This window comes from Zalophus californianus, chromosome 2 (genome assembly GCF_009762305.2).
Source record: "Zalophus californianus isolate mZalCal1 chromosome 2, mZalCal1.pri.v2, whole genome shotgun sequence".
Lineage (NCBI taxonomy): Eukaryota > Metazoa > Chordata > Mammalia > Carnivora > Otariidae > Zalophus > Zalophus californianus.
In genome coordinates, this window is record NC_045596.1 from 1,356,109 (window position 1) to 1,368,895 (window position 12,787).

Below are 12,787 nucleotides of genomic sequence, written 5' to 3' on the forward strand. Positions count from 1 at the left end.
CCAAACATTTAAAGAAGAACCAATACCAATCCTTCCCAAACTTTTCCAAAAAATGGAGAGGAGGGAAGACCACTTCCTAACTCATTCTATGAAGCCAGCATTACCCTGATACCAAAGCCAGATAGAGATACAAGAAAACTATAGACCAACAACCCTTATAATATTGATACAAAAATCCTCAACAAAATACTAGCAATATATTAAACGGACTATATACCACGACCAAGTGGGATTTATTCCTGGAATGTGAGTATGGGTCAATATATGAAAACTGATCAATGTAATATGCCACATCAACAGAATGGAGGGGGAAAAAAAAATAGAGGATCATGTCAAGAATCATTTGACAATATTTAACACCCTTTCATGATAAAAACACTCAACAAACTAGGAACAGAAGGGAACTACCTCCACATAATAAAAACCATGTAAGAAAACCCACAGGAAACATCATACTCAACCGTGAAAGACTGAAAGCATTTCCTCTAAGATGAGGAACAAGGCAAGGTTGCTTGCTTTCACCACTTCTATTCAACATGGTACTGGAAGTTCTGGTCAGAGCAATTAGGTAAGAAAAATAAATAAAAGGCATCCAAATTGGGACAGAAGAAGTAAAATTATCTCTGCAGATGATATTTTATGTGTAGAAAACTCTAGAGTGCACACCAAAAAAAAAAAAAAAGCAAACAACTGTTAGAACTTTGGAACTCAGCAAAGTAGCAGGATACAATAGCAACACACAAAAATCAGTTGGATTTCTACACATGAACAATCTGAAAAGGAAATTACAAAAACAATTCCATTCATAGTAGCATCAAAAAGAATAAAATACTTAGGAATTAACAAAGGAGGTGAAGGACTCATACAATGAAGACTATAAAACACCGCTGAAATAAATTTAAAAATAAATAAATGGAAACACATCTCATGTTCATGGATTGAAGACTTACCAAAACTACTCAAAGTGATCTACAAGTTCAATGTAATTCCTATCAAGATCCTGAAGACCTTTTTCCCAGAAATAGAAAAATCCATCCTAAGTTTCATACGAAATCTCAAGAGACCCCAAATAGCTAAAACAATCTTGAAAAAAAGAACAAATGTGGAGGACCCATACTTCCTGATTTCAAAAGGGACTACAAAGCTACACTAATCAAAACAGTGTGTACTGCCATAAAGACAGACATAAAGACAAAGAGAATACAATAGTGAGCCCAGAAATAAACCCATGCATATATGGTCAAATGATTTTTGACAAGCATGCCAAGAACACTAAATGGAGAAAGTACAGTCTATTCAACAAATGGTGCTGGGAAAACTGGACATTCACATGCAGAAAAATGAAGGTGGGCCCCTACCTCACACCATATAAAAAATTAACTCAAAATGTATCAAGGGCTTAAATGTAAGACCTACAACAACAAAACTCTTAGAAGGAGACAGAGGACAAAAGCTTCACAATATTGGATTTGACAGTTATTTCTTGGATATGACAACAAAGGCACAGGTAACAAAAGAAAAAAATTTAAATTGGACCATGAAAATTTAAAAATTTTGTGCATCAAAAGACGTTATCAACAGAGTAAAAAGGCAACCCATAAAATGGGAGAAAATACTTAAAAATCATATATCTGATAAAGGATTACTATCCAGAATATATAAAGAACTCCTAAAACTCAACAAGAAAAAAAGAATTAACAACCTAATTTAAAAATGGGCAAAGGATCTGAATAGACATTTTACCAAAGAAGATACACAGATAATCAGTAAGCGCATGAAAAGATGATCAATATTACTAATCATTAGGGGAATGCAAATCAAAACTACAGTGAGATACCAGCTCACACCCATTGGGATGGCTATTATAAAAACAAACAAAACAGAAAACTCAGAAAACAACAGGTATTGGCGAGGATGTGGAAAAAGTGCACTTATGCACTGTGAGTGGGAGTGCAAAATGGTACAGACACTATAGAAAAAGTACAGTAGTTTCTCAAAAAATTAAAAATTACCATAAGATCTAGCAATTCACCTTGGGGTATATACTCAAAAGGATTGGAAGCAGGGCCTCAGAGATATATTTGTACACCCATTTTTTATAGCAGCATTACTCACAATGGCTGGAACATGGAAGCAACTACATCCACTGGCAGATGAATGGTAAGTAAAATGTGGTACATACATTCAACCTCGAAAAGGAAGAAAATCCTGCAACACGCTACAACAAGGATGAATGTTGAAGACATTATGCTATGTGAAATGAGCCAGTGACAAAAAGATAAATTCTGTGTGATTTGACTTACATGAGGTACCTAGAGCAGTCAGATCATAGAGACAGAAAGCATAACGGTGGCTGCCAGGAGTGGGGGGAGGGGTGGGGGTGGGGGGTGGCGGGGAGGGGAGAGCAGAAAGTGACTGTTGAAGGGGCACAGAGTTTCAGTTTTACAGTTCTGGGGATGGATGGTGATCACAGCTGTACAACCATGAGAATGTATTTAATACCACTATACCGTCTAATCAGAAATGGTTTAAGATGGTTTTATATTAAATGTACTTTATCACAATAATTAAAATTATTTGTACTATTCACTGTATGCAATTTCTTTCTCAATTAAAACAGTACATGAAAAGAAAAAATCAGATGGATTATAAACCTAAATGCAAAGGCTAATAAAATTAGCTTTTAAACATAACACATGAACAAACTTCATGAACGTGACGTAGGAAAGCTTTCTTAAACAGCATATAAAAAGCACTAACCATAAAGACAAAGATTGGTAAATTATGCTACATTAAAAATTAAGAACTTCTATTTGTCAAAAGATACCATTAGGAGAGTAAAAAGGTAACACAGAGAGGGAAAAGGTATATGTAACAGGCTTGTAACTGGAGTATATCAAGATGTCCTCTAAATTAGTAAGGGAAAGACAGAGCCCTCCATATAAACATGGGCAAGAAACCTGAAGAGATCTTTTACCAAAGAGAAACTCCTAATAGCCAATGATGATATAAAAAGCTATTCCATTTCATTAGTAGTCAGGAAAATAGAAACCAAAATCCTAATGAGATACCATTACGTCCCCACCAGAATGGCTGTTCCTAAAAGCCTGGTGTCCTCATGCAGGTGAGGACGTGCAATGGCAGGACCCTCCCCGTGTGTGCTTCTGGCAGTGCGACTTCTTACTAAAGCTGAGGAGACCGTCCTGTGCCCAGGGAAGCGTGCACCAGTGGGGCCAGAAGACATGCCCAAGGGAGCGGTGTGGTTTGTAACGGCCGCAAGCTAGCCACACCCCAAATGCTATCAACAGTGGGACACGGGGTGTGACGGAAGACTAAGCACTGAGCTACACAGGACACGGGTGGAGCTGAGACCCGGATTGGAGGGAGAGCGGTCAGACGACCACTAACTCACAGTTCCAAAGGAAAGCCAAACACATCATTTAGGCCCTGAGGTGGAAAACTGCAAAGGAAAGTAAAAGCAACAATGCAGTGACTCCAGAAGTCAGGGCGGAGGTTACTTTTGGCAGGGGAAGGGGTTCTGATAGGGAAAGGGCACACAGGGCTTCTGGAAATTCTACACTATGACCTAGGTGGTGGTTATACCAGAGTTTCCTTTAAAATAACTTATGTGAAACATTTTAATGCATTTTTCATACATCTCTATGCACCCTCTATATTTTTTATTTTTGACAGAAAGTTTTGTTCTTGCTTTTTTAGAAGATTTTATTTATTTGAAAGAGAGAAAGAGGGCAGGAGCCAGGGAAGCAGCAGGGAGAGGGAGAAGCAGGCTCCCCACTGAGCAGGGAGCCTGATGCCGGGGGGGGGGGGGGGGGGGGGCGGGGGCTCGATCCCAGGACCCTGGGATCATGACCTGAGCCGAAGGCAGAGGCTTCACCGACTGAGCCACCCAGGGGCCCTGTTCTTGCTTTTTCAAAGAACCCAAGAAAGCCATGAATTGCCCTCACCAAACTCCAGGGGGGTGTACCTGTGAAATGAACCTGACTCTTGAGAAGCTGGAGGATCCGTGAAACCCCGTGCACCATGGAGCAAGCACCCAGGGTGGGTCTGGTGCTCCCCAGCACACGTCAGAGACAGGAGGCATCGGGGTCAGTGTGGCGTGAGTGAGGAAGGGAGGAGGAAGGGAGGAAGGACTTACAGGCACCCGGCTCTGAAATAAGAACGTACCCCCAGAAGTGCTGAAGTCCTCTCCATCTCTTCTCTGTTCACCTGAAACCTGTGGCTCTCCATCACTGTCAGTCAAACACCAAACAGTGAGTCATTTCTGTGAAAGCCTCAAGGACGGGGAGTGAGCCTGCCTTCCTGAGGAGGACAAGGACAGTGCCTGCCCCGTCCCACCTCCACCAACGATCTACGAGGGTCGGTGCAGGAGCCCAGCAGTGGCGGGGGGAGGGGGGGCGTGGGGATGCGCCCTGGCCAGCCGCACGGGACAGAGTCTCCTCGGGCCAGGCAGGCTGCAGAGTGCTGGGCCGGGCTCAGCTACCCTAGTGCCCAGCAGGACCTGGGCGGAGGGGCTGCTGAGAGGCAAAGGCAGAGGAGGGCCTGGCACCCCTTGTTCTAGGGGCTGTCCCGAGCGGGGGAGGGGGGCTGACGGACAGCACACCACCAGGACGAACAACTGCCATGCAGAACACACCACAGCTCGACCCGCACTGCGGCCCTCAGGAGCTGGGGCTGCCACTCGGCCAGGGTGCCGAGAACCACGTGGTGCAAAAGGGATCCCATGCGACTGAGAGGTCAGAACCTTCTCGTCCTTCTAGATCGACAGGTGATGCCATCCAACCCCTCTTGTTACGGAGGGAAAATAAAGGGCTTGCTACCTCTCAGTGCTCACATGACACACTGCCTACCCCTAAATAAGAAAACAGTTGCCCTCAAAGAATGTCAAGAATTCCCTAGAAACAGGACTGTCCATCATCTTTATGGTAGCTTACCTGCCAAAACTGGTATCAGAGGAAGCTCCAAGGTACAAAATAGTTGCCATAAACCATAAACCTGTTTTGTAGGAAGAAATGATACCAATATTACTTTTAAATTATTTCTACCTGCACGCTGCTGAACAGCCTACATGATTGCATTGAGGTGGAATTCGGGTAACTCCCAAGTGAGTGGTGGCTCCTCCCAACAGCGGCCCTCCTGCGGAGCTCCTTCCTAGTAAAACTATTTCCTTCAAGTATTCTATTTCATTACCAAGACTTCGCAGAGATATTTAGAAATACCAGGTAGGCCAATCCCCACTCCCAATTCTCTTTAATCTTTCTCATTAAAAAAATTTTTTTTAAAGATTTTATTTATTTATTTGACAGAGAGAGAGCATGAGGCAGGGGGAGCAGCAGGCAGGGGGAGAAGCAGACTCTGCACTGAGCAAGGAGCCTGACACGGACTCAATCCCAGGACTCTGAGATCAGGACCTGAGCCGAAGGCAGACGCTTCACCCACTGAGCCACCCAGGCGCCCTAATCTTTCTCATTTTTAAGTGTGATGTAGGTATTTTTAGACTTGCAGCCTACCATTTTAACTTCAGAATAGGTATACTGAATTCCCAAAAGTGTAGCTAGAATTTTCATTGGTTTTTGCAATGGCTTTATAGATTAGTGTGGGGAGAGGTGAAATCTTTATATGAGGTCACCTCCTCCAGGAGTATGAAACGTCTCTGCATTTATTCAGACCATCTTCATGCCTCTTCTCAGGGCTTCTGTCATGTGTGTCCCTTCCTGCTGCCATCTGAAGCCCTCGGCCTTGCCTGCCCCTCCTCCAGGCCCCGTGCCCTGCACTTTGCCCTTGGGGAAGGGCTGATGTGCTCCAGGCCACCACCTGGCTCCTCCTCAGCTCTCAGGCTGGTTTTGCCCATGTCGGGTAGTAGGGGAGAGAAATGGGCTTCCTCTCTCCTGCTGGACCCTTCCCAGCAGCCCACAATCCTGGGCCTGCAATCACAGCGCCTGCTGCCCGGCTCCTGACCAGCAGCCCCTGCAGGGCCTCGGCTCTCCCCGGGTCCTGGTGACAGCTTCCCCTCCAAGCCCAGCGGTGGAAACGCTTCCAGCTAGTACCTGTCTCCAGAGGCTTCTCCATCCTTTGCTGGCCCCCCACTCCTGAGCTCACCTCCACACACAGTCCCTTCCTCCAACTCTTCTTGACTGTTCCCACAAATGCCCTCTGCTTCCCAACGAGACTGAGTGGAGCTGTGTCCATCTCACTATTAAACTAAAATGAATACTCAGCTTTTATGTTAACTGTAGCATTAGAAACATTCCAACTGAGGAGCGCCTGGGTGGCTTAGTAGGTTAAGCATCTGACTTTGGCTCAGGTCATGATCTCAGGGTTGTTGGATTGAGCCCCGCATTGGGCTCTGCCCACTCAGTGGGGAGTCTGCTGGAGATTTTTTCTCCCTCTACCCCTCCCCCTACTCATGCTCTCCATTTCTCTCTAATAAATAAATAAAATCTTTAAAAAAACACAAAAAATTCCAATTGAATTGGTAGCTTTTAAAAATGCTACAATTGTTAGCCTGCGGAAAACATTTTTAAAACTTCAGGTCTTATGTGGACTATCCTTCTATGAGTGATGCACAAGTTCACTTGGCCTGAGAATTCACTCAAAGATGCTGTGAGCGTGGATGTGAGTGAAAGGTGCTCTTGGGGAACAGTGAGCAAGAGTGCCTGCCAACCCCAAGTTACAGTAAGACGCCTTGCCTTCAACTGGGAACAAAGGCCCATCGTAAGTCTGTGGAGCATCTTCAGGTTCACCCGTACATTCTGATTCTTTAAAAGATCACAAAAATGAAAGATTAGGCAAACTTGGCAGCAATGTTCATCACAATCTAGGGAGTGACACAGCCCACAGAAATGGGCACTAGGTGGGTGGCGCGAGCCTTTCCATGGCAGACATGAACATCGGTGGCATCACCAAATACCTCAAGCGGGCAAGCTCCCATGCTACAGAAAAGCCTTCTTACTGGACAAATGCAAGCTACCTGGCGCCTCACACTTTCCCCCAACCCAGTTTTCTTCTTCATTTTACAGGAACTGCAAAGTGTCCACATTGCAAAGATCACACGGTGGTAGAGACAGAAGCATACCCTCACGTGCCCCAGTAGGCTGAGGAGCCACGTGGCCACCCTCACTGTCTGTCCTCACCTGGACGACACCCCCAGAGGCCCTGAGCGTGGACACACAGGGCAGGGCATGAGCCGCAGCCCCCAGCACACAGTCTGACTCTCCTCCCCTGGACACCTTGCTCTGCCAAACAACTCCCCACACTCCACTTCCAGCCTCAAAGCCCCAAGCCGGAGAAATCGCAGGACGAGGAGCCAGCAGTGGGCTGATGTAGCCTGGCATTTGCTGTCTCGTCATCCCCAGCCTTGGCTCTCCTGGAAGACTGGTCTGGGGACACCGTGAGCAGACTGTCCACTCCCGCCCAAATGAGCTTCCTATAGTAGGACAGAGCTGACGATGCGCCTCCCACTATGAACGGTTCTCCAGCGGGGCTTCCCTAGGACAAGACTGAGCTCCGGGGGGGGACCAGCACCCTCGTGACAGAGCCCATGATACCACCCCTCCTCTACCCCACACCTTTCTTCCCAATCTCACCATTCCCTCCCGTTCCCATGCTGCTCCCTCTGCCCAGACGCCCCGTGTGTTCTCTCAGACCATCCCCAGCACCTCTTCAGCATGGCACAACGTGGGCCTGGCTTTCCCCTCCCGCCCCTCACACACTGCATGCCTCCACAATGGACACATTTCTAGCCACCAGGATTCGAGCGCAAGTTCACGGAGCCTGCTGCTTTTCTTCCTGGAGTGTGCTGAGGGCCCAGGGTGAGGCGACAGTTCACGGGCAGTGGTGGGACTGGCAGGGTCCACAGCACTGTGAGCAGCTGGGTGCAGGGCCCCAGCTTCTTGACGGAGAAAACACACCTCTGAGGGTGGTGCTTCGTTCCCTGCAGCCACTCCCAGCCCTAGATGCACTAGAAAGAAACTAGACCTTATAGTCAGAAACCCACGCTTTGATCCACAGCCTCAACTTGACCTTGGGCAAGGTGCGTGCACACTGACCTTTCTCCACCTTGGTCTTCTCATCTATAAACTGGGACACTGGGACTGGTAGTGCTGAGGTGGGCAAGTCCCTGTTTCAGTGACAGTGTCTCAGCTGCTATTTGAGGAAGTTCCCCTCCCGGCATCCTACAATCAGTAGAACTCAACTCCACGCCCTGTCCCCCTGCCAAGGGGCACACATGTGGCACAGTGAGGGAACTTACCGTGGGTCTTTGACAAAAGTGACCCATGGCTCACTGCTGGCCCCAGGGCCTGAGGCTCACATCTTCCCATGGCCTGCTACTGCTTTCCCTCTGAGTCTGGGAGCTCCCACATATTCCTCTGACACATCTCTTTAAATTAAGGGAGAGTGAGTTTCCATATTTGTACCCCCAAGCCCCCACCTGACTCAGACCCTCCCTCACAGATGGCGCAGGATGAAGAGCAGGAGCAAGCAGACCTCCCCGAACCTCAGGGCCTGCATATCACCAGCCACTCTGCCCCCATGGTTCCCACCCCATGGCCAACCCTGGTGCTCCCCGAGCCCCCTGTATGCTCGTCCTGTTGTGCTTCTAGCATGCTGCTGTTGATTTGCATGCAGGAAGCCTCAACAGAGGGGCCCAACTGTGGCCACACTGCTCCCCCTGGGCCACCTCCTCGAGGGCCTGACTCACTGGGCTCTGGGCCGGGCTCCAGACCCGTGAGCACTATGGCTTCTGCAGACGCGGTTCCTAACAACTGGGTGTGTCTCTAGGATAGGGCTTGGGAAGACACACCTGGGCACATGGAGCGAGGTGTGGCCAGAGCCTCTGCGGCAGTGGCCAGGCCACCGGCACTACGAGCAGCTCATGGGGCCCAGAGCACATGGCTCTCTGACGCCGGAGGGTCCATTTAGAAGACTCACACTGTCTCTCTGGGCTCAGACCTAGTTTGCGGCAACATGGCTAAATGCACCAAGAAGGTGAGAATCGTGGGTAAATACAGGACGCGTTATGGTGCCTCCCTCAGGAAAATGGTGAAGAAGATTGAAATAAGCCAGCACGCCAAATACACTTGCTCCTTCTGTGGCAAAACCAAGACGAAACGACGAGCTGTGGGGATCTGGCCTTGTGGCTCCTGCACGAAAACCGTTGCTGATGGCACCTGGACCTACAGCATCGCTTCTGTGCCGTCACAGTAAAGCCCGCCATCAAATGACTGAAGGAGTTGAAAGACCAGTAGAAGCTCCACCATTTGAAACATTGCTAGCCTATAATAAATGGGTTAATTTACGTAACAAAATTACTTTGGCTTGTTAAATTTATTAATTAGATCTTTCAATTTGTGTTGCATTAGTTTTGCTTTCTCAAAGGACTTGGAAATGAAAAATCCTTCTAATTTTTATTGGGAAAAAAAAAAAGAAGAAGAATCACACTGTGAATGGACTTCCCAGGAACAGTTTCATGAAGGAACAGAAGTCACCTGTCCTAACGCAATATCCTCCACCAGAAACGTGAGGGTAAAAAGCATTTGTGCAGAATAAGTAAAAATGAATGTCAGCAATGTTCTTTTTACTACTGGACTGTTTATGAAGCAGAAAAAATTTCTAGGAAAAAATTCGGTTGATTAAGGTTGGTAAAGCCTCATCTTAACATAACTCACCACAACATTTCTTGAGGAATTCCCATATGTGCAGTTCACTTTAACAGAGATGGAGCTTTCAAGGTATTTTGCCACTAAATCTTCAAAAGAGGGTGCAGCATCCCCAGGATCTATAAGCCATGCAGCAATTCTGGGGTCGAGCCCTACAAAATGAACAACTACAGAGAAAAAGGCCATTTAGTCACTGCATGAAAACCGAAGAACCGTCCTTTACTTGAGGATCAAAATAATAATAATAGCATTGCTGTGCCCTCAAGTGACAGAAGTGAGTGCCTAAGGGATGCTCCACTGTTCCTGAGGAACTGGAGCCTTTGGTACGAGCGGCCTCCATGAGCCAGGTCTCACACAGGCAATCTCCATAGGGAACTGACCCCAGACAGCCAAAGAGGGGCAATGAACTAACGTGGAACTGGGACCTCTCAAAAATGTTCAGAGAGGTGGCGGTGAGAACCCTCAGGCCCTCTTCTGGCCTCCTCTCCCCCACCTGTCCCCGCCGCTGCTCCCCAGCTTTCCGACCCTGTGCCTCTCACTGGGCTACCTTCCTACGCACTCCTGACCCCTCTTCAGGGTGTCCAGGAACCCAAGTCTTGTGGGTAGAAGAAAGAGCATAAGCGTCCTCATTGCCGAGTTCGGCGGGCGGGCGGGGGGAAGGAGGAGGGCAGTGTGCTTGAGGACAGAGATGGCTGGCATTCGGGGCATTTCCCCTGATGGAGGAAAACCTGAGAGACCCCCAGATCTCTGCTGCATTGCGATATGTAAAAAGAACCAAGCACAAGTTCACCCCTGGAACTTGGGCAGTCACTGCCCCTAAGTACTAGTTTTCCCATCCAAAACCCAGGGAAGAGGTTACTGTACATCTCTGCAAGACATATGGGAAGATGCTTTGTGAAAAATAAAAAAGACATTTGCTAAATAAGTTTTAGTACCAGAGTATTTTAGACACGGACAGGGGAGCTATAACTGGGGTGGGGGGGGGGGACTGATAAACTGAGAGAGAAATCTGAATTCTAAGTGATTGCATTTTCAAGTTGCTTTAACATTGTTTTTTAAGATTTATTTATTTATTTATTTAAGATGTATTTATTTATTTATTTATTTATTTATTTTAAGATTTATTTATTTTAGAGAGAGCACAAGCGAGGGGGAGAGAGAGAGAGAATCCCAAGCAGACTCTGAGCTGAGCATGGAGCCCAACGTGGGGCTCTATCTCAGGACCCTGAGATCATGACCTGAGCCGAAATCAAGACTTGGATGCTCAACCAACTGAGCCACCCAGGTGCCGCAAGTTACTTTAACATTTTGAATAATGCTACATAAAAATAAGGAGTTTGCTTTTAAACAAAACTATAGTCTTAGATCACAACACACTAAATATTATATTTTCTGGCACCTTTAAATTATGCCAGTCTAAGAGATTTATATTTGCCAATGCAACCAGTATCATGACTTTTTTGTTTGATGTCTAGGAAGTCTCTGACATTGGCAGATTTGGAACCTTGGCTGGGACAACATCGGCAGGTGCTCTTGGACCTATACCCACGTCGGCTGTGCATGACCCGACCCAACACCATCTGGCAATGCTAACTGACCCAGGAGGACTAGTTCACTCTACTTGCCTTTTCAGAGCCCTAATATTCCAAAATTAAGGCTCTGCTAACATTCTTGAAAACTCTTGGGGAAGGGCCTGGGGGCTGGTTCCTGTAATCTCCTCTACCTCACATACTAAAGTCCGCCAGGCCAAGGCCCCACACTGGGGAGAAAATGCCAGTAGTTGAAAGAGAAATACCAACAAAACAGATTTAAAATGAGCTAAGAAAATCTGAGAAAATGATAGAAGTGATGAAAAATAAATAAATCAGAATCAGAAATAGTTGGAAATTAGGTGACTTAGAAAAATAAAAACTGAACAAAGAAATGAAAGCATTCAGGAAATAAAACAAAAAAATTTCATAAATAAAAACTGAACTGGCAATACACTTAAAAGCCAATCAATGCAACGGATAATGCCCTACATAAGAAAAGACGATGGAAAAGAGGAATTTAAAGAAAATGAGATTGGAAATAGGTTCTAGATAAAGTGATAAATATGAAAGAGCAGAGAACAGATTCAACATATGAAATGGGTTCAAATATCACAAAAAAGGTAAACAACCAGATATCATGTACCTCCTGACAGAAGGACACACCACTACCTAGGGTTGGGGTCATGTCTTAGTCTTGCCCTCCCAAAATCAGGCCTGAAATCGCTGCCAATTTACAAGAAAGAGAAGAGCAAGAAGAAGGTGTTAAACAGCAAGAAGGTGATACGTTCTGAAAAATCCAGACGCTGGGAAATCCTACACGACAAAGAAACTGGTTCCCTCCACAAGGACAAAATAATTACAGGAAAGTAAAACAGGGAGAGAGAATATATAGATGAAGAAAAAGAAACAAGAAACATATACCTATCCTAGCTTCGGGATAACCTAAGCCCAACTCTTGTTTGGATCCCAAGTCACACAAACTGTACAAAAATAAAAACAAACAAGATATTTAAAGACAACAGGGGCAGCGCACACACTGACTGGATATCTAATAACACTGAAAGATTACTACTAATTTGGGGGGAGATGATGATGGCATCATCTTAAAAATGAAACCTTCATGCTTCACCACATAATTGAAACATTTACAGATGAATCATATGATGCTTGGAATCTGCTACAAATCAAGCCAGGAGGCAGGTGGTTGGAAGTGTGAGGAGTTACAGAGGAAAGAAGACTGGACATAAGTTGGTTAATTGTTGAAGCTGAGTGCTGGGTACCATGTTGTTTTCCAACACCGTCTCTGGTGCCCAGCGTGCGGTCTTCTGCCCACGGGTCTGAGGCTCTGCAGACGCCGGCGGGTGTCTGACAGTTGGCGCCATTCTGACACCAGCTGCCCTGAGTGCAGACCCTGCAGCCTCACAAGACCACCCGTGCTTCAGACGCCTCCCATACCTCCCACCCGCCATCTACAAATCTGGGTTCCCACGACCCCCTCCTCGGGTTCCGTAATTGGCTAGAACGGCTCGCAGAACTGCGGAAAGCACCTTATACTAACTCGTGACCCATTTATCATGA

General features: G+C 46.4%; 1 protein-coding gene across 1 annotated transcript in view; it reads right to left on the minus strand.

Moving 5' to 3' along the window:
• Positions 1-12,787, minus strand: part of POLN (DNA polymerase nu) — a 144,095-nt gene that overhangs the window by 92,776 nt on the left and 38,532 nt on the right. Inside the window, exons 8-11 of the mRNA XM_027598346.2 lie at positions 9,687-9,844; positions 6,708-6,776; positions 4,953-5,013; positions 4,186-4,250 (exon numbers count right to left, since the gene is read on the minus strand). Coding sequence (XP_027454147.1) covers positions 4,186-4,250; positions 4,953-5,013; positions 6,708-6,776; positions 9,687-9,844 — 353 coding nt within the window. The remainder of the gene's footprint in view (positions 1-4,185; positions 4,251-4,952; positions 5,014-6,707; positions 6,777-9,686; positions 9,845-12,787) is intronic.